The 27,792-nt window shown below is 43.9% G+C and overlaps 1 protein-coding gene across 1 annotated transcript in view; it reads left to right on the top strand.

The window, feature by feature from the left end:
- The window catches only part of LOC142563863 (growth arrest-specific protein 2-like), a 245,389-nt gene extending 218,438 nt beyond the window's left edge, over window positions 1-26,951 (top strand). The window contains exons 8-9 of the mRNA XM_075674538.1: window positions 12,045-12,143; window positions 18,789-26,951. Coding sequence (XP_075530653.1) covers window positions 12,045-12,143; window positions 18,789-19,100 — 411 coding nt within the window. The 3' untranslated portion in view covers window positions 19,101-26,951. The remainder of the gene's footprint in view (window positions 1-12,044; window positions 12,144-18,788) is intronic.
- Window positions 26,952-27,792: the final 841 nt, after the last annotated feature.

Genomic DNA, 27,792 nt, shown 5'->3' with positions numbered 1-27,792 from the left:
AAACCACAATACAGAACGACATCTAAGAGCCGCTCCCAAGATACGCCAGTTCCTTTGTCCAAAGGGAAACTGAGGCGTCACTGATGCAATCATAACCACGCTTTTTGATCTCAAGCGCTTCGTTGTAATCGTGCATAACCAACTCGCCCACCAGCACGTGCTAGTTGTATGCTATTACCTGCTATATGTACATGTTGTATAAAGCTTTCGTCTCCTCTTCGTCTGCTCCAAGAGTCCGTCTCACGTCTTCAACCTTGAGTCCCAATGCGGTAGTCCCCCTATACGCCGCTCCTCGTAATGAGATTGTGGCTTTTGGCACGTAATGCCTTAGAATTAACAAATACGTCTGCATTTTTAAGTCCACCCAGCGAGGAAAACTGACCGTCCCTCTGTCACGTGAGACTAATGGCTGTAAAGAAATTATTGTATAAAGCAAGAATTCGAAACGAGGAACGTTGGCGGTGATGAGTTTCGAGCCTACGCTCAGAAGCCGAGCGTCTTTCCCACTGAGCTAAACGCCCACGCTTGGAGAACGTGAATACATCTTAACCATACAGGGCGTCCCAGCTAACTCTAGCCAGAATTTAAAAATGTGTGAATGCTACGCAGCTAGACAGAACTAAGGTAATGTTGTTTGCCGTCCCTTGGAGGTAATCAAATTATCAATTTTTTTCATTCTGCCTAATTAGATAGATAGTGCCGATTAATTTATCAACATCTCGAATATTATAATTAGATGAAAAGTGTCAAACGAGAAAATTGCAGAGCGATATGACAAGTTCGCGATACAACTTTCTGTAATTGCTCAATACGTGCTAGATAAAAGTGTTTTTTTTTTTCCCGAGCGTGAAAGAAGCCCCCAAATACACGCAAAATTGCCGTGCGACTGGCCGCTCGAGGCGCTTTGTCTAAAGCGCAACCATGGCTCAGTGTCCGATGCTCTGAGCCTACGTTATCTTCAGATGGTGCTCGCGCGAGCCCTTTCTACCTTCTTCTAGTACCACGTCGTCCAAAGCAGGCAGGACTCGACTGCAGGAAACGCCACTACAAACCCGGAAACAGCTGGTGTGCGTTACCCCGTTTTCTTTTTTCTTTCTTTATCTTTCTTCCTCCCCCCCCCCCGCCTTTTTTTTTTCGCCGTACCTATGTTGCGTGTTTCCCTCGAGTACGCCTGTTTTGTTTCTTTTTTTTTTCTTGGATATACACGCAACAAGTTTTCACCGCATTAATGAGGGCCTCCAGCTTATCCCAGGGGTCACTGCGCACGGTATGAGAGATCAGACAGCGCTGTCGTCTGTGTGCGAGCGGTGACCTTTTGACTTCGAGCACTCCCGAGTTGCATTTGCAAATATATGAGGACTTCTCCGTCGACAACGATGCTTTGTTTCTTTCTTTCTTTTTCTTGTTGTTTCTTCTTTCTTTTCAGCAGGCGGTGACGTTTTCAAGTTATTTTTGTCTCGGAGATAAAGCTAGTCACTCACGTATAGTAGGAAGCAGGCGAGATGCCACCGAAGGATTTTAGTTTGGTGTTGCTTCATTGACAATTGGGCTAGCCAGAGTGTATTCCTTCGCTTCCGTTTTGGCCACTTCCTGTGATGTAGGCAGGATTTGTGCTTTCACGTCTGGTTGGAGGCCTACGTCATCAATGGCGATATTTAGCGGTGCCAAATCGTGCTTTTGAGTTATTACGCGTTCTGCTTCGTGATTTCCCGTTGGCATTTTATTTGTTATCCACTATATCTCCACAAAACTATTATCGCACTGATGGACTATGTGTTAGTTGCTGGTGCAAAGGCTTCAGCAGTAGCGATAAGTAATGTATGTATGTACGTATGTTATATATACGACATAATAAATATATCTAAAATAACGCAAGTAGTAACAATTATTATTATATGCAATTACTTTCGCTTCGCTACTCTTCAATGAGAGGTAGCATCTACGCAACGCAAGAAAACTGTTTCTAGCGCGATGTGGTTCAACGGGATTTCGCAAAATGTCGCTATCAGTGTTCTTGCTGCCTTCCACGTGTCCAGCGTTCTGTTATTGAGCAAACGGAAGTATATACTCGTGTGGACTCAATCAATTTTCATATCGATCAAAAACTCCACCGAACACCGTCCTGGTTGTTATTTGCGGAACTACGTCACCGTCCAGTAACAACCTAACCGCCTGGTCATTTGCTCTTCCTCCCCCGTGCCTTAGTCAGCCGCCTGTTCTTTAATCTCAAGCGGAATAACACCACACACCTTGCTTGACCTCGGTTGCGATCGTGACTGTGCAATGTGGACTTCACAGGAGCAGGCATCGTCATGACGACGAAAAAAAAAAAATTCTCGCAGGCCGTTTACGCGATGTGTCTGATAGTCTCTCGAGTTTGTCTGCTCTATGATCTAACAGCTTTCCACCTTCACGGTCTTACTTAGGGTCTCACGCGGGGCGGAGACAATCACCGGAGGTTTCCGGCGGGAGGGTTGTCGTAAAGAGTGGGCGTGGCTCGTCGTCGGTCAGCGTCGACAATGGCCTGCTCGAAAAAAGAAAGAAGAAAGCAATTTCTGTATTTCTTTCCTCCACTCTGTTCTTTCTTTTTATTGCGTCATTGTGATTTCGGCGCTTCGCGATTTTCTCTTTGCGCCGTTCTCGGTTTCGGCATTCTTAGGTGGCATTTAAGTTTTTCTCTTTTCTATTTGTTTTTATTTTCTTGCTTGTCTTGCTCCTTAGCCTTCTTGTTTTCTTTCTTTTTTGGGCATAATCATTCGCACGTGTCTCGTTCATCTGAGCGCGAATTCTGCGCGCATGTGTGAAATAATGTCCGTCGCAACTTCAGCGGTTGTCCCTTTCCCTGCGTTTTCTTTTATTCCCTTTTTCACCATCCGTAATGCATTACCAACATGCCCAAATCACCACCCTGTGCAACCACATTCTTCTTTTACCTTTTCTGTTCCAACAAAACGCGCTACATTGTGTACGTGGGTCTCCGACTTTGGTCATTCCTAATCGGTGAAGACTGGACTAAATACAGTACCACATATACAAGTGAGTGAGACGACGATAACAAAAATAATAACAGCGCTCGCATCGCCCCCTGGTAACAAAGAGGATGACGCGATGCTCAGCAACGATCGAACGCGCCAGGGAAAGTGGAATTACTGGGCCCGGTGTGAATCACCCGCGCGCGCGCTTGCCCCCCTCCCTAGGCAGCGTTTTTTTCTTCCTATTATTATTATTATTATTATCTTCTGTTTCTTTCTTTCTTCCTTTCTTTCTTTCTTTGGTGTTCTGGTTCGTCTAAAATAGCCTTCGTAGGACTAGAACAGTCTTCACCGACTGAATGGAAACGTGTGCGCGCTTTCTCCGAAGGAAGCACTCCTTGATCGTGCGGAGCCTGTTGTTCTGCGCTGCCCAGGCGTCCGACGCAGTCGTTTTGGAGTCGTGTTTGTGGTTGAGCGTTTTTCCTGCCTTGTGTGGGGGCCGACCTTGGAGCGCCTGTCGGTGGTTGTCGTGCATTTTATGCTTGGTTGGGTCGCGCCTTTCGGCACCGAAAGTCTGTGGCGCGCACATATTACTCGGGCCTCGACGGTTGTGTGCAGTACCAGTAAGGCTGGGTAACTCGGTAGGCCATAAATCGCGCACTACTCATGACGATGATGATTTCCAAAGGCGTCCCCTTTAAGTTGAGGTAGGGACAAAGCCTTGCAAGCTACTTGCGTGCCACCATATCGTAATATACCACTCGGCCTATCAACTTTATTTCGTAACGTTTCCTAGCCCAGCAGCGTCAAAACAAGCAGCCTATCCCGGTAATGACGGCAAAATAACTCTTATACTCTCTCCATGGTTTGACATGAGACTAAGCGATGGCCGATTTTAGTATTTAAGCCACGCAGGAGTATCACGGGCGAATCTCAATTGATGCGGATATCCTCGATGCTGTTTTATGGCGCCCCACGGCTTATGGCCGAGCGTTCCGGTAAAATCACACCGGAGCCCGTCCCGCGCATGCGCAGTCGTGGCTGTCAGTATACGGGAACGCTCACGGTATGCGGCAACGCTTCACTAAAACTGCCCATTGAGCGCAGTACGTGTACGGGCAAGCTAGAACTCTTTGTCATTGGCTTACACGGGGCCTTACACCAGTGCACCGAACTGATGAGGGAGAATGTGCACAACCTTTCACGGCTTCGCCGGGAAACTGGCGGTGCATTTCGCATTCTCTTTGCGAATGAAAATCCCCGTACTGTCCCGCGCTGTTACACAGTATGCGCTGACCCCCCCCCCCCTTTTTTTTTTTTTCGTTTCCCCCCAGGATGTGCCTTCTTCCGGCCGCCTATTCGTCGGTCTGCCACTCGCGCTCCTTTCCTGCGGTGCGAAATTAAAGGGGAGATGCAAATGCTTGTAGTTCAAGAAATGGGTGCGTCCTCTGGGCAAGGAATTCATATCTTACATCTCCTTCCACTATTTTATTTGTTGTTTATACACGGACGTTTCTTTTGCGGTACTTTCTTCTTTTGTCGAAGTTTGGTGCGCGACGGTAATTGCTTCTAGCGCACAGGGATGACACGTCGCCATCCGTTCAAAAATTTTCTAAAAAGTTCACTGTGTCAGATTTCCGACCTTATCCATGAATTTAGTTGTACAGTAGGTACTTGAAAAGAAAACATTGTTCGGGCTTCAGCTGTCTTACAGCGTAAGCTGTTATGAGCTCATTCCAATAGCCATTTCGGTTGGCGATGTTTACCGCCGTTGCTGGTGTCCCTCACAGTTATCGCCGGCAATCGGAAAAAAAAAAAGAAATACTGAGTTCTAGCCGGCATCGCACCCGGACCCGCTACGCAGGAGTCAGCTACTTTACCACTTAGCCATGCCGGCGCTCGCTAGCTTGCAGCGGAAGCACGCCCTATAAATGCGTCCTAGCACGCAGAGGAGACGCGCTATGTGACATGCGACCCGCGTAGCGTGTATGCGTGCACAGTTTGCATCGCAGTTGCATATTGTTGTACCAGAACATGGAAAATCAGATTTGCGGAATCTCGCAAGGATGAGGAAGTATCGTGGAAGGGAAATATTGTAGCTTCATGCTACATTCGGGTGGATGACAATTTTTCCGTTTCAGTATTACACCAGTTGACGCGCCGTGTAACAATTGCATAGGTAGTAGTACAAGGTAGATATTGAAGGTTTTAGGAAGAAAACAAAGATTAAGGAGCTGTATATAAGATGATTCCAGAAAGAAAAAAAAAACGTGTCTGGCATACCTGATTAAATCAGGCAGGCTAGGCGACTGTTTGTCACCGTCTCATTTCAAAGGGAATGCCAATAAATGATCATCGTCATAATTAGCACCGTATCGTACCTTTTGTGACGCGATGAGGCATGCATGCCGCGCAGCGTCGATACGTGCAAACTTCGCATTGCTGTTTCGTTGTATTATACGAGGCATCCCGACATGTAGCATTTGCATGCTGCATGTAGCTGGATCTAGTCAACTCAAGCAGGCTAGGTGGCTATTAGTCACCGCCCCGTTTCAATGGGGATGCCAACAAATCATCAGCAGCCGCATCGTATTCTGCCACGGGTCAAGGTATGTGACACGTGCTCCGCGTTTTCTGCATACCTCTTCGGTACACTTTATGGCTCCTCCTCGCAAGGTACGAACTGCTGCTGAAGAAGGCAATCGCACAGCTACGGGCGCGGCTGCGACCAGGCAACGTCGGGCTCAGCCCACCACTGTGCAGAGAGAAGCACAAGGCCCAACTCGCTGTCGACGCCGGGCAGACAGTTCAGCTCGTTCTTGTGAAAACGACGCAAAGGGAATTCGCCGCGAAGACGCCCTAGTGCGTGCTACCGAAAATAGAACTCCTACGGAGCCGCTCCTCCATCTTACGCTGTGAGGTGCTGCGTATGCCGCGCAAGCCTGTGACTTTTTTCTTTATGTGTTCTTTTATAAATATATACCTGTAAAAAGTTGCAGTTTCGCCCGAGAGGCCAAGCATCGATTGCGATAGCAAATTATTAGACAGCTATAGGAATTAAGGATAGTAGATTTGTCGACCGTATAAGTTTTAAACGCTCGGTTAGTAACTACATTAACTAACATTGTGTCACGCGTGCTCAGGCAAATATGGACACATCTCACTCGATTATCGCGGACCCTCGTTGTCAAATGGCTGCCGTGAGGGAGCGCGGCAGCAGCAGCGAGCAAAGCGACCTTCGCGGTGCCTCTTGCTTCAGCGCCAACTGAGCCGCGAGAACACAACGCAGACGAAGCTATCAGCCCTCGGTGCAGCTAGACTCTCTCCCCATTGCAGATCGCTTTCAAGATGGGGCCCGCGCTCAGCCGCGCCATATGCAGCCGCCGCTAAAGTAGAACCCCCCCCCCCCATCCGGCGCCTTGTGTTGCGCGCGATGGAACACGGCGCGCGTCCTCCCGACCTTTCTCCCTCGCGCGCGCGCGAGATGCAGCCAACATCATTCGTCAAAACCCAGCACGCTCTCACCCGTACACTCAGCATAGGGCGCGCGGCGACCGTGTTATCACCCTTGAATTTTATACAATACATCATGGCGACGACAACGACGGAAATGCGCCTGGAGTGTCCATAAAAATCGCGACTGCAATAAAATAAAGAATAGAAAAATAAGGGACGGTCAATTCAGTGTTTCTAAACATATAGCGGTGCACCCGCATGGAAACAGTGATGCATAACAATAAGAAAAATTAACGTGGACCTGTGTCGTTCTCTTTTGAGTAGACATTTGTCCTTTACAGCTAATTAAGTTGATCGCCTACAAGTGCAGATTCTGTTGATGCGCTGTAGCGCCATTTGTTTCACAGCCAGTGTTCAAGTGCCCTTGAGCCACGCGACCAGAGTTTTCTTCAAAACCGCAGGTACCCCATATATGGTTTCAGCAGTGTAGATCGGCCTGTCGGTAAGCCCCGCATATCGCACGGAGAGGTTTTAAACGCCGCCCTAGTAGCCGATCCCTGTGTCATAGGACCCAGCATGCCATGGCCAGCGAAAATAAAACACAGGCGGCATTAATTAGCGTGCGCCTGAGGCGTCAGCGTTACTGCTGCGTGTCATCGTGACTCATCGGTGGCGCCAGAGAAAAAAAACTGCGCATGGAGGCCGCCTGGCGGTCGTACCCACGTGACGCTGTCCCAGGAATGCAAATCACGCTCGCTTGCGGGGATCTGAGGTTCGACGTAATTGCTGGTCCGACACGCCGGGATCGAAATAAAATCCGGACGCCGTCCAGTAGGAAGCCGGGACTTAGTGTTTCAGGAGCTGCGAGACATGGAAGCTTGCCGATTTGATTGCGAAACCCTAGCGCGTATTCGTTTTTTCGCGCCCCTTTGTGGCGTCGTTTTCTCTTTCCACCTCTCCTTCTCCGTGGGACAGTTCGGGGGTCCACCGGCAGATGACAGTTAGCAACCCTTAGAATGGCAGTTAGTTGAGCCAGGTGATAGGGATTCACGTTGCTGAAGGGTTGGCGTGGTAACGCGGACGTGAGGTGAAACAGATGAAACGAAATGTCCGCTTTGTACCTACTTGTGTCCCGCCGAGTGGCTATGGCGTTGCGCTGCTGACCTCGATGTCGCGGCTTCGATCCCGGTCTTGGCGGCCGCGTTTCGATGGGGGCGAAATGCGAAAACACCGGTGTACTTAGATTTAGGTGCGCGTTAAAGAACCCCAGGTGGTCCCAACTCCCGCAGTCCCCCACAACAGCTTGCGTCATAATCAGGAAGTGGTTTTGGCACGTAAAACCCCATAATTTTTTTTTCAGTTCTGTTGCCCGAATATTTCCCAAATATTAGTCGATGTATTCACTCTTTGACGTATATTTTCTTGCTGCGCTTTGTTGGGAAACTGCTGTCGCTTTGTCAAGAAATGGGTCAACCGTTCTGCGCCGAAGTGTTTTACTTCTGAAATATTTCAACAAACGCACTCCCATTGCATTATTTTAGGTCGCTGCGAACACAACTCTTGATTAGCGTCGTTTCACAGGGAGTGCAGCGCGCACGTAGTACGCGGCTTGCGCACATTAAGTTTAAAAGCACTGAAGAATCTTCTGCAAACCGCAACGCAAATCTGCCAGACCATAGGCCGGCTGTATGAAAATAAGTAAATGAATCATTTCGGTTTGTGGAAAACAGAGACCCAAAAGAGCACGATATCGAAACTGGCCAAGTTTCACTTCGCGTTGCGCCAGATATAAGCGATGCTGATCAGTTTGGCAGACGTGTCGTCGTGTGCAAAAGCGCCATTGTAGACAGGCCGTTGCGCTACCTCCGTAGCTCAGCGAAAGACGGCGCAAGCAGGGAGTGAAAATGACGCGCGACGTCAAGAGGGAAATGGGAAAACGGCCTTTCCCGTGGCATTGGCGCAGTCAGCTGTAACGGCTACAGCGAGCTGTATATTATGGCGGCGGCCCGCCTGCCGCTGCTCGTGAATGGCGGCGCGAGCGCGGTACGGTGGCGCCATCTGTATGCAAAAGGAAGAAACGAAGGCGGGATCGTTTTGGTGGATGCAGCTGCGCCGGAGCAACGACGATCGATGACGCCAGACAGTCGGGAGGATGAGTGACCTTGGGGAGTGCGGGATCGGGGAAAGCGCGTCGCGACCGCGTCTTTCCCCGGCCACCCTCGCCCTCCGCGCCGGTGTGGTCATGGCGGTGGTGCTCGCCTGAACAACACCCATCAATGCGCTTACGTAATGCGGCGCCTAAGTAGTGCCCGGAGGTTATTTGGCACCCATGTCTCTCGCTGGGGCCACGAGGCTTCCTCGCGCACCCTAAATTCCCTCTTTACCTATCTCTGTATCACTGTTACTTTTGCTTGCTTACTGACAGGCAGTGACCCACTGGAAGGAAATGAGTTGGCCTATATCAGTCACGTATTGATGAATCGGCAGTTTGACCCACAAGCTTTCTTTAGACAGTGCGGTACTACTTGCTGGAGTTCGTGTGGGTCACATCTCTTAAGCTATTTGTCGAAACAGCAGATTACGATAAGTAAGACCATGCTTCAAGTACTAAGCAAAGGCAGTTATCTTATTCAGGATAGGTCATGATGTACTCTAGCAGAGATAAGGACTTAAGTGATTTACGCAAAGCAGTTATCAGGTATAATTGTTTTTTGCTTGCTTCAAACAAGCATTGGAATTCATCTACATTGCAGGGGGACCCCCAGTATACATTTATTGCTAAATAAAGAACAAGCTAGCCATCATTTGGCAAACATAAGTTGTTGACCGCTGCTTACCATTACCCCTGCAAAGTGCACAAACATTATGTTGTGCAAGTATAAGTTCTTGAGGCTAAGCTTAGACTGAAGGTAAAAGCCATATCTCACAAATACAAATATTATTAAATGGTTAGATTCAACATCATTCACTGCGTGTTACACAGGCTAACTTAGTATCATTTGCCCTAATGTTGGTTATTTGTGTTGGCCACAAACCATTCAACTAAATTATGAGTACTCTTCACACTATAGCTTGGACAGACCGTTGTACCTAAAATATTGCTGTTGTTGTTACTGGGAGTCTGATGTTTGTCACGATGCTTGATGTCAATGCATAAAAGGGCTGCTGTCAACATCTGTATTCGGCTAACGTCTTTTGGTCGATGCTATGTCAACATTGATGCGATCGATGCCATTTTTTCTTCTTGGCATCTGATTTTAAATGTAATACCCAGCTGGTGAAAGGCAACAGCAAACCTAGGCTAACCACACTAACTGTATATCATGTATTAATTAGGATATTGCTGAAGATAGTTACAAGCAAGCAAAAAGTGTCTCTGAACAAGCCTTTTCTTTACCATATTCTGGTTGAAAGGCACACATCTGTGTGTGCTTCTATTTATGCTTTAAAATGAGGCTGCAAAAGGCCTCATCATTTTATTTGAGATTAAGTCAATGGTTAATGGTACTCTTGCCCACCAGATTTTTCTGAGTGGACCATAAATATGATCACTTTGGCGCAAACAAGGAAGGACAGAAGCAAACAAGGGGAGCGCCGAACTTTCGACTGTTTATTCTCTATCGTATAACACACAATATATACACGCAGGCGAATGGGCAACATACAAAACAGCTTCAATTGCGCAACACCCTAGTTACAGCCAGCTGTCAGAAAACCCTTCTTTCTGCATGCAAAAGTAAAACTGATGTGTCGCTAATACAAGACGAAACTCTCTCTTTAATTTGAAACGCCTGAAACAATTCACGTACTGTGGTGTCCCTGCTTCTTCCAAGAATCCGTATCTTGCCCAGTCGTGGCTCACACGGATGTGAATTTCAGTGCTCAGGCAAATGTGCTCCGTCTTTACCTTTCACTGACAGCTCATGTTCCTGCGCACACTCATTTATGCATCGCCCAGTCTGGCTGACATGTGTCGTACTGCAAGACAGCAGAAAGTTGTACACGACTCCAGTAGCACATGTTGTGTACGGCTTGGCATGTACTTTAAAATAGCCAAGTCTGCGCCAGATTTTGCTGCCTCAACTGTAATTTTCATATTAACTATTTAACAAGTTTCCTAAAGTTAGTGGCTATTTTACCAAAGTGTGGTAGAATTTGCACAGCAGTGATTTTATTAAGCAGCTTGTCAAGGAGACTTCAGAAGCTTATGAGAAAGTTCAAAAAGAAAGGAAGTGTCAGGGAAAATGTCTACGTATCACTGAGGGAAATGGACCATTCAAAAAGCTGCATTTCTGCATCTTTCCAAGATTTCCCTTCCGCCCGTGCAGCAGGCGGAAGCGAAATAATGGAAATAGTGGAGAACACACCGCAAAGTGTGTTCTTTCCACGATCCGTCTTTGTTTCCTCTGCTGTTTACCATCACAAGTCATATTGAACCAACTAGCCCAGCGCCATATGCTTCTGCTACCTTTCAGTTTGGTAAGGTGTGAAAACGCAGGTGCTAAGCAGTGTTACATAGTCTCGTTTGTTAACTTCTTAAGCTTTGAGCACTACCAGTGCTACACTATCTTCTGCTATTATCAAAATGTAGCTGGAATGCGTCTTGGGAGTCTGTCATTTTCTGTCACGGAAATTTTGCTCAAATATTTCAGGGAAAGTGAGAATAGCCGGAGAACATTGAAAGTCATTTTAGAGCAACTTTATTTGCCTCTTCCTGAAGGTTTGTAGCTTACCTTTGTTTCTTCACCCAATAGATTTCTGCGTATAGGTTATAGACAACTTGGGCCACTGGGTATGATCCACTGGATATAGGCCCATTTATGGCCAATCCCCCAGAATAAGTGTGCCACTGTGGCATGAGAGATATGAAGCACTAGTTGTCTTCGGATGCGTGCCTTACTTCTCTATCTATGAACTTTTTATTGGTATTCTTCCCTTGACAAGCATCATATGTTGCCTTCTTCTTTGTGACACAGACAGCTAACACTGGCAGTGAGGCTGTGCTTGTGTCATCCGCAACTGCTGCTACCTCGCTAAATGTAGCAAGGCTTGCATTATTTAGTTTGCGACACTGCGTTGGATCTGTGTGTATCTTTTGAATACTCTTTCTAATTAGTCACTTAGAAGCGAAGCTGGTTGTCTCAACTTGTGTGTGGTGATCAACAGTGAGTGAACAAATGAAGCTTCAGATTGGAGCCAGTGTTTAGATGCAGGTAATGCTCTTTGTCATGTCACTGTCTTTGTCACGGAAACAACTATAGTTGTTGCTGTCCTGACAAAGACAGATCTACTTTGTCAAAACATTGGCTCTTGGTAGAGGCTTCCTTTCTTTTTTGCCCGCTGTTAATTGCATCAAGTCTCCAATCCAATACCAATCCTTGTCAATACCAATCCTTGTCAATACCAATCTTTGTCTTGTATGGACTTCTATACTGTGTTAGAGGAAATGCCATGCCTTGAACTACAGACAGAGCTTTCCTATGTGCTGACATTCAGAGTAGTTAGAGTAGCAGGGATAAAGCTCACAGAACTGCCTCGTGAACTCGACTGCTGACAACTTTCAGTGTAATATATTTCATATGACAGGCGTGTTCATTCTCCTTTGGCCTATCACAGGTCCGCAAGATTGCCAGTCGTGTGTGCCAAAGTGAGACCCAAATCAAGCGCATCTCAGAGGGTCGGTACTGCATCGGGGGTCGCATCTACTTTGTCAGGGTGAGTACTTTAAAAGCAGACCATACCACGACGTACGTCACGCCACATAGATGTAAGGGCAAATGGATTTCACAGATGCTGAGTGGGAAAGTAATTCACTGCCTTTGTAGGAAGTAAGTTGCTGTTCTTCATTCTATATGAGTAACATACGTGCGTTCGCGAAATGTGCTGAAAGGAAAGTGCTCGATAAACAGAATGCGTTCATAAACTTTAGTTTTCCTTCATATTGTTCCTAAGTGCCAAACCTCGGATGAGGGACTTGTGAATGGGGACCGGCAAGCATGTCTCGAGCTAAACGACATTGATTGAAACTGTGAATTCACTCTAACCAGCGCTTTTGGGGCCAGCTAAAGAACATCAGCTGGTCTGAAATAAGCCACAGCTCTCCAGTGCGGCGTCCCTCATAGCCCACTGTGAAGGTTTGGGACATTAAACCATTTTGTGATACCGCATTCACTTTTTTGATTGAGTGATTTACACAGTGTAGCATTTATTTGTGTCTTTTTTTTCTAAGCAAGGCCCACATTGTTTCTTGCAGGATGCAACAGAGGAAATTTCAAATGTTCTAGCTAGTATAGTTTATCTCTGTTGAAGTAAACTGAAGCACGTTGCTAGAGAAGTATCAACATTGTCAGTGTCGGATGAGAATAGGCTGGCAATCCCATTGGTTGAACGTTTTGGGGCTGTGCTTTTCACGTTTTTCTTGAGAATGTTTGGAATACTTGCAATATTTTTCTCCTCTTAAATTAGGAGCATGTGCATATGTGTGAGGCTCATAAAAAAATGGGTCACCGTCTTACTCAATGCCTATGGCATTGCCCGTGTAGCCTTAATATTTCCGGTGCACACCTTCAAGGTATTGCACTAGATCGGTCATTTAAGGTCGCAATTCAATGGCTGACTCTGTTGAACATGGCATATGCTTTGCCGCATAATAAGGTTATGCGCAGTGAAGCCCCCTTTCTCTGTAACTCAGTCTGCAATGAAGCAGTTCTGCTGTTGGCAGAATGCTGAGAACTTTTTTGTTATTATCACTTTTGACAGTTTACATTATGTCTTAGCAAACATGAGTTATTTCTTTTGGGTCTTGCACATTTGTAGTGGTCATGCATTCACCGATGTTTTATTGTGTCTTTCAGCAACATGGTGATTTGGTCTAGTTGCTTGATGTAGTACAGGTATGGTGAACAAAACGTTTGGCATACCATTATTTCTATTCTAGAGAACGAAACAGCCATGTTTGGTGCGAGAGAATGAGCTCTATTCTTTTTTTGCTATTTTACTAAAGTGTACACGTTCCTGTTTGTCATTGTCTCTTCTTTTATTTCCCTCATCTACCATACGGAACACTTTGTGACACATACTATAAGAGGAGATGTAGTCCATAGTTCGACAAAAATTCATCTGGTCAGGTAACATGCTGATGATATAGCTGCAGTCTCTGACCAAGGCAACATGAATAAACACAGACCTTTCGGAACCCACGTGGTTTCCATGTTCACATTAACTAGTGCAAACTAATTGGTACTGTACCGGCCCCACAATTTCTCATGTGTTCTTTCATCTTGACTTTGTCAGTGACCGTAACTATTTCATTATATAAAGGAATTTGGCATCGTAGACCTGCTAGCAGTTGCCCTTGCTGTATGCCTTTGTGCAAGAACACAAATTCGTTGGGTTACCGCACACTCAGCCTATGTCTTCCAAAAAGTACAGAAGTGTCTGGGATGTCCACAATAGAACTCTCTCTTACAAAGCATAGCTTGTAGAATAGACACATCTGCGGAGAGAACACGAGAAATTGGTAATTTTGAATTGTGTGGAGTGCTTTCACAGGACCTAGGCAAACACTCCGAAATGTCACCAATCTTGTACTTTTCATCTGCTCACCAGTACAAGCAGCCTTCAGGGTAATAATAACAGTCTTAATAAGTGCTAATAACATATTAAACTGGTGTAATGAACACGGTGTGGCTATAAATGCACAAGAAACTGTTTATCTTCGTGTAGCTCATACGAAAGCACCTCTTGATTTTACGTATAACCGCAGCTCAACATCACTAACACAGGTAACCATTTACAAATATCCCAGCGTAACAATAACCAATGACCTGTTTTGGAACCTATACATAGATAACACAAGTTCTGCTGCCTTCCATAAGTTGTGCTTTCTAAAGCATAAGCTTAGAAATTCTCCTTCCAACATTATACTCAGTTACTTCAACAAGTATATTAGACCTAAACTAGAATACTCCCATCTCGTATGGGACCCCTTCACTAAAGCTCACGCAAAAAACTTGAAGTTGTACAAAGAAAGGCTGTTAGGTTTGTTTATTCTGAATTTAAGATTAGAGACTCACCGTCTGAACTCATGGCTACAAACAGCATTGCAAAATTTGAACTGGGACGGAAAAAGAACCACCTCAATTTTCTTTGCCTACTTAAACATAAGTTCGCACTTGACCTGCATGCATATTTATCTCCTCTGTCCACTAGACTTGCATATCATCAAGCTCAATCTTAAACCCCATCTTTTGCTATAACTAATGGATTTAGGTTTTTGTTTTTGTTTCATGCTGTATTAGAATGGAACAGTCTAACTGATCTTAGCCAATTTTCTCTGTCTTGGACCCTTGATATGTAGTGTTAATTGGTGTTATGTTTCCATTTTGCATAATATTTTTCTATGTTATCTTTTGTGTTCGTCCTTCTTTGTACCTGTCATGCTTGGACTGATTGTTGATTTGAAGTATGGAATAAATAAATAATAAAATAATAAATAAATAATAAGAACATTGAACTCTTCTGACAACTTTTTCTTTAGTCCTTGAAAATATGTGAGTGCAGTTTACAGTACATTCCAAGTGTAACCATGGATGACAAACATCAGTTATTACACATCCAATCAGGTCGGCTGTTATTTTTGGTGCTTGCACTGGAATTGCTGTTCTGCTTCTGTACCGATTCTTGCGTCATGCTTGTATGTGTCATTTTGACATTGGACATGCCGGCTTGATAGTAAAGAGTCACAGAAGGTGATTTTTTCATCAGTATTGTAGATGTCCCGGCATAGCCTCCTGCTTTCAGAACAAATTTTTTGCTACCGCACCTACAAAGCCGTCCCCAGTTCCTCCTGTCTTTAAAGTTGCCCTGAAGTAGTTTTTATCAAAGTCGAGAAATGTGTTTGCAGTTAAGATAGACTATTTCAGAAATACATTGCAGCAAGAAGTACTTCGGTGCGTTCAGCAGAAACAGAGTTATTGGCAGTCAAATATCACCTACAATTGCCGTCACTCCTTCTTTAATGCCCTGCACTGCGAAGGCTACAGGAGAGCGAGGTGCGCCCGATCGGTCCGCCTACTGAACGCCACTGTGGCGTGGGGTTCAAGGTTGATTTTGGAGGTTCACAGAGATGCCACTCTTTCCGAGTTTGGCACCTGCAAACACGCCACACGAGCCGAACGCGGTTTCTGGCTTCACCCTGCACCAGCTTGACTAACGGATAGTCATCATCATCATCATTATCAGCATCGGCCTGTTTTATGTCCACTGCAGGACGAAGGCCTCTCCGTGCGATCTCCAATTACCCCTGTCCTGCGCCAACCGATTACAACTAGCTGCCGCGAATTTCCTAATTTCATCGCTCCACCTAGTGTTTCCTTTCCTAGTTTCCTCCACCTAGTGTTCATTTCCCTTCTCTTGGTACCCATACTGTAACCTTAATGGTCCAGCGGTTATCTAACCGGCGCCTTACATGACCTGCCCAGCTCCATTTCTTTCTCTTGGTAATTAGAATATCGTCTATAACCATTTGCTCTCTGATCCAAAACGCTCCACTCTCTTTCTGTCTCTTAACATTATGCCTGCCAAACTTCGCTCCATCGCTTTTTGCACAGTCCTTACCTTGTTCTCAAGCTTCTTTGTCAGACTCCAAGTCTCTGCCCCATATGTCAGCAGTGGTAAAATGCACTGATTGTACACCTTCCTTTTCAATGATAATCGTAAGCTTCCAGTCAAGAGCTCACAATGTCTGCTGTATGCGATTCAACCCATTTTTATTCTTCTATGAATTTCCTTCTCACGATTAGGGTTCCCTGTGATTAATTCACCTAGGTAAACCTACTCTTTCACAGACTCTAGAAGCCGACTGGCGATCCTGAATTCTTGTTCCTTTGCCTGGTAATTCATCTTTATCTTTGTCCTCTGCATATTAATCTTCAACCCCACTCTTACACTCTCTCTGTTAAGGTCCTCAATCATTTGTTGGGACTTGTCTGCACTGTTGCTGAATAGAATAATGTCATCGGCAAACCGAAGGTTGCTGAGATAGTCACCGTCGATCCTTACTCCTAAGCCTTCCCAGTTTAATAGTTTGAATCCTTCTTCCAAGCATGCAGTGAATAGCATTGCAGAGATTGTGTCTCCCTGTCTGTCCCCTTTCTTTATAGGTATCTTCCTGCTCTTCTTGTGTAGAATTAAGGTAGCTGTAGAATCTCGGTAGATATTTTCCTAGGCTTTTATGTAAGCATTCTTTACTCCTTGATTACATAATGACAGCTGGTATCTTCACTGAGTCAAATGCCTTTTCGTAATCTATGAAAGCCGTATAGAGAGGGCTATTGTACTCTGAGGATTTCTCAATAACCTGATTAATGACATGGATGTGATCCATTGTAGAGTGTTCCTTCCTGAAGCCAGACTGTTTCAATTAGCCACATTCGAATTGCACATTTTGAAAGCGCTGTTAATAGCTCAATACAAAGCTGTCTGCCAAGTCGTCCAGCCGGGAGTGGCTAGGAGCGAGCATCTGCTGGCAAGCGTATATGTGGTCTCGCCTAAAGTTTCGCATCTTTCAAGGCCAGTTTAGTGTTCAAAACTAGTCGAAATTCACACACACAACAGTCACTTAACTTCATTGTTATTTATTTATGTAAGCATTCGTTCTAAGGTTGTTTGCTTTACTGTATACTGAAAAGCTAATTACTGTTCGTTTACCTTCCTTTCTTATTATCTTTGTTTATTTTGCATTCTTTGTTTATTATTTGATTCTCGTTCTGTTCATACTTGTGTAACAAAAACAATGTTTTTGCTCCACATTTGTTATCTGTACCGCCCCCCTCACGCTATACTCCTGGAGCCTGTGAGGTATATGAAATAAATAAAATGAAATTAAATTAGCAAGACCCAATGGCTATGACACCTATAAGCAGGGTAGCCAAAGTATAGCTCTTACGTGGGCGGCTTCGGCCGTAGGCGAGCAGGTGATAGTCGGCGTCTTCCGAAAGTACACAATTCTTTCAAAATTTAAGATCAAACTTTCACTTACTTCAGCCTGTTTATTAAACTGTGTCAATGAATACACGCATTAACACTAGGAAGAAGCCGACTGATCCACACACTCTTAATTGATGTCGGCTATCAGCCAATAGCAGCCGTCTACAGGAATCTTGCACATGACAACGTATGCAAGGTGCCGTCTGCTTCAAATTGGATGAGAAGAAGGCCTCGTTCGAAAAGCGAGTCTTTGAGAAACATAGGATTTCACGCTCCGCTTGCGAGTTCCACGTGCCGCGCTCACTCACTCGGGTTTCCCGGCATCTTTGCTGTGTACAGCTAGCTTATCAGCTGTAGCACAGTTTTATCAGGCATATTAACTATTGTAAACATTCGCTCACTAACTAGATTTAGAAGTATGGCGCCACGTGGGCACAGGCAAACATGAACGCACCTCAGTCGATGATTGCGGACGCTTGCTATAGGAATGCTGATTGTGAGAACGCGGCGAACGAATTCTCCTTCGTGCTGTCTCACACTTCAGTGCAAACTAGGCGTACCAGAACACAACGCACGCAAAGCCAGCCGCTATCTTGGGTTGCCTAGCTTTCAACCCGCTGCAGACTACTGCGAGATAGGGTGAGCGCGTCAGCACTTTATTGCACTGTACACAGCCTGAGTAGAAGAGCAGAAGCATCCTAACCTGCTCCCCTCCCCCTCCTAGCACACAAACATCTCCCCCCCTCCCCCTTGCGTGCACGTGCAGACGGCACTGCATCAAGCCGTCATCATTCTCGCCTCACCCTCTCACCTACAGCGTACAGTGGGTCGCTGCGATTTTATTGCACTTGGACTTTATGTGGACAACTGCAGAAGTTCGCCTGGAGTGTCCATATAAATAAAATAAGATACATATGAGCCTCAACGAGAACAAAGAGAAGTAAATATTAACATTGAACAATGGCATCCTTATGCATTTCTAGGACACGAAATGTGTGCATAAATCTCTGAGAAAAGTTCTTGATAATTAATTAAAATAATGTCTGCAAGAACATTTCAATGTGATAGGTCTTGGCAAAGCCAAACAATTTAGTGCCTATAGTAGTTCCACCAAATGTGAGGGGAATGTGAATGTTCCTGTGAACGTAATGGCTTTTCAAGTGAATTTTGTGTGCACCACCCTATAATATCTGTTGCTTGGCAGAGAGCACTCAGCAGAGATCTTGCATGCTATACGAAGTCTTGAGTCCTCTAATAATACAGCAATTTGAAAAAACTTGTGATAGAACACTCTCCCTAAATGGCTGTTCAGGACTTGTAAATGGAATATCAGCAGACGTCGATAACTCGCCTTCTGCCTACTTGTTTCAGCTGCTCAAGGAGAAGCACGTCATGATCCGTGTGGGCGGCGGCTGGGACACCCTGGAGCACTTCCTGTCCAGGCACGACACCTGCAACGTCATCCTGCTAAACCGGCGATCCTCCACCGCCTCGGAGGACGGCTCGCACTCGCCCTCATCCACATCACCTTGCTCTCTCCTCAGCGGCACGCCGTCGCCCCTGGGCTCAGGCCAGGGAAATTCGAACCCCGCCGGCATGGGCCTGTCGCGGCCCAGGTACCGAAGCCCAGCGTCCAGCGTGTCGCTCAGTGCCATCAGTTCGCTGTCCAAGCAAGTGGGGTAGTAAAGGTTGTATGGTCTCGCATTCATTGGCCACAACCGTTGTGAAATAATCTTACGGGGGAGCAGCCTTCTTCGTTGGCCTTAGGTGGATGGGCTGCCCAGCAAACATCCATGCAATCTTTCGATGCAATCAGATTTCGCTGAAGAGGAAAATTTGTAGGATTTGCATGGGGAGTTTGTTTCGGTCGAACAATACAAAGTAGCATACGGGGTTCATTGACATGCTACAGTGTCCCGAGAAACACGCTACCATTTCAATACATCTCCAGAAGCACATTGAAAAATGTGACACATTTTAAGTGTCGAGCTCTTTCGGGACGTGCACGTCGTCACCAGGCCTTTATGACTGTTATTCATTCAAAGCAATTTTAATGTTTGCTCTCATAGAATCTTGCCTTCCTCCGAAACAAAAAAAAGTCAAGTGTCATCCATTGCACAGTTTCTCATTGACAGAATAGTCATGTGTAGTTCGCTCCAAAACGCATTGTCACTCGATCATCTAAACTGAATTTGGGACATCATTATTTCAAAATCACCCCGACTTCAAAACCTACACGTTTCATTTCACTGAAAAGACGTCTATCAGAATTGTTCAACTGCTGTAAGCTGTTATTATAATCAGAAGTCATTGGCTTAATAGTTGTGCATTTAGGCATCCTTCTGAAGCGTGGAAATAATCAGTTTTTCATGAATCATTTATTTGCGACCATCAAGAACTTTATGCCTAAATGGTCAATGGGAATGAAGTGCAGGGAAAGAGTCGAAAACTGAGTTTGTGCAGTGCGAGTAGACAGATCGTGAAGGAACACGAATGATGTAAACAGCACCTGTCTACATTTGTGTTCCTTCATGCCCTGTCTATTTGAATTGCATGAACTCAATTTGTACCCATGTACCACCAACTAGCTCAGTAACGAATTCTTTTCTCCGGGAACTACTAGCTTTGTGAAGAGAACAGGAAGTATACATGGTATTATTTTTAGCATCACGAGACATTTCGTGCAGATGACGTTTTTCTCTTTCAACTTTTTAACTCGTGATTCCTGCACATTGTAATTATCTTGAACAACTGTTCAGTGTGCCCTTATGATGAAGCTATACGCATAAATTGGACTGGGAATTTGCTAATTACATATCTTTTTTGGTGGATAGTCATTAACGTAGCTGGCTTTTCTTAATTTCGCCTGTCTTATTTTATGCGCCTTTATTTGAAGATTCAATGTTCACCCATTCTCTGTGTACATTTAAGGTAATTTGAACACCAAATTATTTTTACTAACATTATAAGTTCATTGGACTCAGAGCAATTCAGCTTGATTCTGTTTGGATGAACCAATCTTGCACCTCACTACAATAAGAAAAAGATTTTTTTCTGTATTTTGGCTTGCGAAAATTTTCAGTCATCTGGCTGAATAAAGCGACATTGAGTCCACCACATCTCATCATATATCATAATCAATATTCTTAATACCCTTTGGAAGCAAACAAACCAGAGGTGTCATGGGATAGTGTGTGCATTCTTCTCACTTGATCCTATCTCTTTCTTCTCATTGACTGCTGATGACTGGCTGATCCTGGTGATAAAGTAGGCAGACCACAAAGAGCATTAAAACAAGAAGACATTTTAATTGAATCGTTGCATCATCCCAGCCTTTGATTGTTTAAAAGTAGGCGAACAAGCGAAGGCCGAGCTCAAAGCAAGCATTTTGGCGAGGGAACTCATTTTTGTCTGTGTAGCAGCTTCATTGCAGACTTTGCAAACTTTATCGCGGACGATGGTTGACTTTAATTTAAAATTCACTGATCACTAGTCATTACTGAATTCCTCGCTGCAGACTTTATGTGAGTAGGTGGCTTCGCACTTCAAATTATTTAATTGTTTCCATCAATTAAGAAACATTGCAATGCTACTATTATTAGATAATAGCAGAAGCTCAGCATTAAGCAGTGTTTTACCTATGACTTTGCTTAGCTGTTCGGACATGCAATACCTCCAACTGGCTTAGGTTAAAATGGATTCTCACTCGCTAGTAAATTGTTTCATGAATGAACTGCGACGAGTGCATAGTGTGATGTGCAACCTAAGTAGGAGCGTTGTGTGAACAAGAAGACTAATTGTGCTTGCCAAGCATTGGTGGTGACTCCTTCCACGCTGTGCTGTCATACCGAATTCTGACCGAAAATGGACAAATTATTTCTGAAGACGTCAGTCGCAAACATGTTTTGCTTCCTTAAAGATGATAAATTTGCTTCTAATTGTGCTGTCCTACAGATTCTGCCGCTATCGGCCAAAAGCATGACTATGACTAAGCGCCGTACACAAAACTAAGCAACTGAGCAACTAAGCAACAAAACTAAAGCACTGCTAGAAAAATGTAAGGTGCCATTGATCTGCTGAGCTTGTCATTGGCTCATTTTACCAGAGACCTATCGACTAACACAGATCGTCCAAGGCACGTAAGGGGTTAAAAGGACATTGAAGGCAAATAATAAGTCTAAAGCTAAATTGATAGATTAATGCTCAAGAATGTCCAAGGCGCCAATTATCGAGAACAGAGCTATTTTTAATAATCAAGGGATTGAGGCAACTGCAGGACACGATTTGAGACTCCACTGGGACATTCAAGCACTAGCCCAATGACCTAGTGACTCCTCATTATAATTCTGTTGCTAATAATTAACGACTCATATTAAAAAAGATCATTGCATTACATTATAACATAGAAGAAAATGCTGCTTGTCTACTTCAATTTGATTCTTAGAAGAAAAAAAATAACTTGACCCCTAACAATGCGGACAGCAGAAAGGGTTTGTTTTCGCTCGACGCTGTCCTGCCCGCACATTTGCATTTCGGTAGTTTCATTATTGCGTAGTGCTACGCTGGTTATGCTGGCTCACGAAACTCGCACCAACTGCAAGTAGCAGAGAACGAGGTCCGTTGCGACGAGCATCGAAGATCATGTTTATGATTCCGCGCTCACTTCCTCTTTCGCACTGTTGGCTCTGTCCTGGCTCAGTTTCTAGCTGCGCTTTTTCGTTTTGCACAAGAAACCGCAGCGCCAACTGTCAGCTGCCGTTTTACTCCCCAACGGCAGCAAAGCGCAGTGATGTCATGTTCAATGTCACAACTTCCTGGTCGGAGGCAGCTGATTTGAATTGTGCTAGAGGTATGCATACCCTTAAGAGGCGATTTGTTCTTAAATCTACGTCTTGGTACGAAACAAGCTCTGAGAGGTTTGTGAAATGGTATTTTAACAGTCAACGCTGACTTAAAATTTGCCTTTAGTGTCTCTTTAAAGTAACCTGGAGATGCTTCTGCGAAGTTACTGGGTGCTTTCTAATGACATGCTCCTCACACGTAAAAGGATGATAAAACAGAGCATGGGCGAAGCTTGGGGAACACTTATACAATACTTTTAGTTTTATGCTAAATTTGCTGTCGAAATACCAGACTTGATGTAATTGACGTTATCGTGGCAGAGCTCACTTTGCTCATTAAAAAGCAAGCAAGGGTGCTGCCCACGTCCTTTTTGGCTTAGCTCACATGTGGAAGCCATAGCGACTGCAGGAATGAAACGACAGAGTATCATAGCAAATTATGTAGGGCTCGGTGTTACTTGCCACTCTTTTGACGATTTAGAATGGGTGGACCTTGATTTACTTAGCAGTCATACATGTCCTGGTCATATCCCTTTAAACTGCACTAGTTATTAACAAAGATAGATTTTAATACAGACGTCAACAGTAGATGTTTCCCAAATGCGCTTTTATACACAGCCTTTTTTTAAAGCACAGAAAGCGACAAATGTATTTTTATGCTGCTTTTGTTAGTTCTCTTCCCCCACTCTTTTTGACAAGGGTGAATCACACAGTCAGGGTAAGCTTTCCTGCATTTCTGTATTGTCATAGATAACTGCAAGCCGTCTTTCAACTTGAGCTTTGTTTTCATCCTGCGTTGAGAACCCAGCTGGTATGTTACGTCTTCATTCCGGTCGACGTGGCATTCTCTCTGGGTCTTGACTGAATGGTGTTTTCATTCATTTTCTACTAATCTAAAATGCACATGAATACATTCACTGCAGCAGCTACCATACAGGCAGGAACCTGAAATCCAAAGTGCTCTATGGATAGAGGAACTGCACATCCGCACACCTCAAAATTTACCTGATTAACATTTGTACACCACTCTTATGTATAAGTCCTCATATCTTATTATTAATATTAATAATTTTAATATTAAGGAATACCCCTGAAATGTTCTCATATTTCAGTCTTACAAAAGGGGACAGAGTGATCAAATTGTCACAATAAAGATGCAGAATTATAACGTTGGCAACATTGCATCTTGTACAATAGCCTAAAAAGAATGCACACATTAGAAAATAATTAGAGGTGGACAGATATAAACTTTTTCAAGTACGAAACGAATGAACATAGTAAGTACTGATTTATCAACTAGTCATACAAGGACGGATATATTTACAGCAGGAGTATTTATTTCAGTATAGTTATGTACCATGCCTGTTTGACTAGGGCAATAAAACTGCTATCAGGGACAAAGGATCACTTTTAAACACAAGATCGTGGATTGTTATTAAAAGAACTGCATGAATAGCCTGATGACAGCTTTAGAGCTTGATTACAGGCAAGCTTTTCAAAAAAAGAATGGCTGTTGTATGCCTAGCTTTCCAATAGTGTTAAATAAATCGTCGCGAAAGAAGATCAGAAGCTGTCTGAAAAGTTTAAGAAAAAGAAAAAGCTGCTGAAGGACTTGTGTGCCATACACTCACGTAGGTGAGCCCATTTTGAGCAAAACGTTGCAGGTCATGAACGAGAAAACCGCTGCTTGACTGGACTGCCATAAACACAAATCGACAAGCCACGTGCAAGAAGCACAGGCGTTAAAGTGCACGTCTGATGCACTTTCAAAAATATAGCTTGCGTTACCCATTTTGTTTCGGCGTTGCTTTGTATACATTTGTCCTTTTCTTGACTTCTGGTAATTTGTGGCACATTGCTTAGCAAACAGGGAAATTGGAATTTAACACTCGGCGAATTTCGTTAGCTTTGAATGTTTGAAAATAATGAATCGTTTCTTTTTGAATGTGAACCCGTTTTTGTTAGTGTATGTAGTGTTAAGTTTTGTACCGGAAGCGTTGCACATTTGCCCGCTCCTAGAAATAAATGTCACCCGGTGTCTGGACCGGTTTAAACCAGCAAACAATATGGTTTCAGCTATGGTTGCACGTTGGGCTTGTTAGTCGTACTAAAAGAATTTCTGCACCCAACACGGGACAAGGAGCGCCAAGTATGTATCGGTCTTGCCCTTTTTGCCCACTGTTATGTGTGCTACGCCTAAAGCCTTTCGCATTAAGCATCAAGACACTAATTTCTGTTGCACATGCCAGCTCAACAAAAGTTGCCTGTTAGAATTGGATGCTTTATTTGAGTAGCAGGAATTTCGCTAGGCTAGTAGGAAGAAACCAGGAGAAGCGGAACAATCTGGAAAGTAATTTGCCTGACACTCGGTTGTATTGTTGTGAATATGAGATTTGCATACTGAGTCCAGCTACCAGTCCATTTGAAGAAGGCTGCTCCCACACCTTGCCACAGTTGAGAGGGGAAAACTCAGGTGCTGTTCGAAAAAAACAAACTGACCAGCTGTCCATTGTTGCGCTTGCAGTGAGTTAGAAAGCTTGATTTGTAAAGTGCTTTTAGTTTTGTTTGCATGATATGCTGTCGCTGATAAGCTGTTTACGATGGCGAGTTTCTAGCACACCATGAAGCCACTACTGCAACTAGATTCAGAGGGTGCAACCAGTTTTGTGCTCCACACGGACTCGGCTGTAATGCCTTTTTTGCAGCTTTTCAGTTCAGTTTTAGTTCTTTCGTGTCTTGCTTTCGCATGTAATGCCGAAAACATTTCTATCATTGAATTTTAATAATATGACCCTACTATGTCTGCGTAACCTTCCAAGGGTAAAGATCAGAATTAGCACAATTCGATGTGTAAGCTTTTAAGCTGAACAAATTGTTCCTTCTGGTCCACATGATATATCGGTTCAATGGTAAATAGAAGGAAGTGCTTCTTACTCTAACAAAAGTTCGCACCCTTTGGAGCCTAGCGTGTCTCCCAACTGTAAGCGCCATCTATCCTGCATGCCTTTCCTTTCTTTATCGCTGCTTGCGCGGTACTTCCAGGTCACAAACAGCGTGTGCATATCAGTGTGACAATTAAAAGGAGGGCACTAGACAGATGACGATCATTGTTTGTGGACGAGGTAAGCCCCAAAGGGTGCAAATATTTCTTAGTTTTGTTCCTCATTGTGCTTGACTTGCTGTTAACATTCACCCTGAAAGATTTGTCACTCCCATTATTTTTTCTGTTTCCTATGTCAGCTTGTTTCTTTGTGCGTTATCTCTCTGTTTTAGTCATTTAACCAGCCTGCAATCGTTATTTTCTTATTTGGGTTGACACCTTGAGTTTCTTCATTAAGCTCCGGAACAGCACGGAACAGCCTTGTTCTGGCAATTTTTTTGTTCATTGCACGAAGGGTGTGGTGCTCTGAAATTTCAGCACTTGTGAGAATTGAGCACTGTGCTGTCTTGACGTGTCGTTTCATGGCTGCCTAGCAGTTTGCTTTATGTCGAGCGAGAGAGCACCAGTAACTTAAAAACTTGCATTGCCTTCTATTTTTATCTGCTGCTGCTGAATCTCAGTTCACTGCCATGAGAATGCATTTTGATGGTGCCCCCATATGTAAACCAACAGATTTGTTACTTTGCATATATAGTAATTATAGAAGCAGAGAAAAATCAGTTATAGTGCAGGATTACTCCTAAAGACATCATGTCTAAACAGTGAAACAATCTGTTTTAAAATATGGCTGAGGGAGGTGCACATTATTGAGTAAAATTGAGGAGGCACCATATTGACTTTAGCTTAACGCACCTTTAGAACGTGCTTCCGTATGAAATCTGTTGAGTCAAATCTTTAACAGAGTCTTTTTATTCTTTGTGGCGGTATGACTTAGGCACCGAGGAAAATATGTGTTTCTGTAGTTGCTTGTTGTGTTGAAGAATGATTTGATGTATATATGAAGTGTTGCTGTAGCTTTTAGATCACTCTATTTTGGTATGTTTGATGTGGATTGTTCAAAAGCTATCCAGTTTGAAGTGAATGTCCCGACTTGCTCCGCATCTTATTAGCCATACATTGCTTCTTGTTGATGTGTTGAGTTTTTTTAGTCATTGTACAAGAAATAGTCGTGTAATGCATAAACCATTTTGTTCAGAGGAACTCCTGCAGTGGGTGTTGTTTGTTTGCAAGTTTTCTTAAATTAGTGCTTGAAAACTTTTAAGAATTTGCTTCAGCACACATTTTCTGCATTGTGCTTTCCTGAATTATGATTCTCTTGTCATGATAAAATCATTGTGTGGTAATATATTTCATTGCATACGCTTATTTCGTGCAAAGCCAAAACCTTTTTGTTACGCACTTTTCAGCTTGTAACCTTCTGTTCAGTTTCTGTACCTGTAGCTGTGTACAAAGATTTTTATGCAAATCAGCTTTGGACGAATAAGAAATGTGGAATAGGCAGGGTGTATTGCCCAAATGTGGCAAGCACAGAAACTTGGCTAGCATTATGTGCTGTAAAAAAAAACCTTTATTGTGCATTTAAAATATTCTTGTTGACGTTGTGTGCTAACAATTACCATTCTTTTTTTACTTCTTAGAAAGTGACAAGTGCTCTGGCATTTGGGCCTGTTATTTTATCTCTGTTTTAAAGACCACTGAATGTTTATATTGTATTTCTTTTTGGTTTGCAGTAAAGTCTCTGTAAGTTCTTTATTTTCTCCTTGTTTTTGTTATTTTACATGCAACAGAATGCAAGGACCCTGAGTGCCGTACAGCGTTTCATATTGAGTTGAAAGATCGTAGCATGCTTTCTCTTGAAACTCTCGGGCTAAACTACGAACCACGCCACATCTAATCATTTGACCATGATCGCAACTACTCACTTCTTCCTTTGGTATTTCGGTGAATGTTGTGTTAAAAGGGTTTGTATTTCCTTTGAGAATTTAAGGGATGCAGGATTCCTGAAACAAACATTAGCTGCTTCTTTCAAGCATGTAAAATTTTCGAGACTGAGGTGGACAAACTGCCTCAAGGATGCTGTTTTTGCACGTCCTTGTTAAAGAGGCCCTGCAGAACTAATTAGGATGGTAGATATTACAGTTGCACAGTTATAATGCATTTCTGTCAGGAACATCTGAAATAATTATACCTATAGATGCTGCTTAAAACACCAAGTTATGCTGAAAGGGCTGCCCTCCTTAACTTTTAACTTTCTGAAGCTCTTACTGCCTGTACTTTTACATTGGAATAAACTTGATAGCTACTGGGTGGATTTCTTGAAACTTCACGGCTAACTAGCAGCTACTCTAAGATGTTAGGAATCCATAAAGCTGGGATCGTTGGTGAAGCTCTATCATTCTTGCACTAACGTATGAATGCAAGGACAGTGACTACAGCATGAACTACTGTATTTACTCGATTGTAACATGAACCCATTTTCCCTGACTTAAAAAAAGACTATTACAGTTCCGTGCACCTCATTCTTTCATACAGAAATACAGCTTTCTCTCATTTGGAAAAACAAAGATTTACTCCCAATACACTAAAGTTGCAT

This window comes from Dermacentor variabilis, chromosome 11, assembly GCF_050947875.1.
Source record: "Dermacentor variabilis isolate Ectoservices chromosome 11, ASM5094787v1, whole genome shotgun sequence".
Lineage (NCBI taxonomy): Eukaryota > Metazoa > Arthropoda > Arachnida > Ixodida > Ixodidae > Dermacentor > Dermacentor variabilis.
The sequence above is the reverse complement of the archived record's forward strand: the minus strand, read 5'-3'. Positions and strand labels throughout refer to the sequence as shown.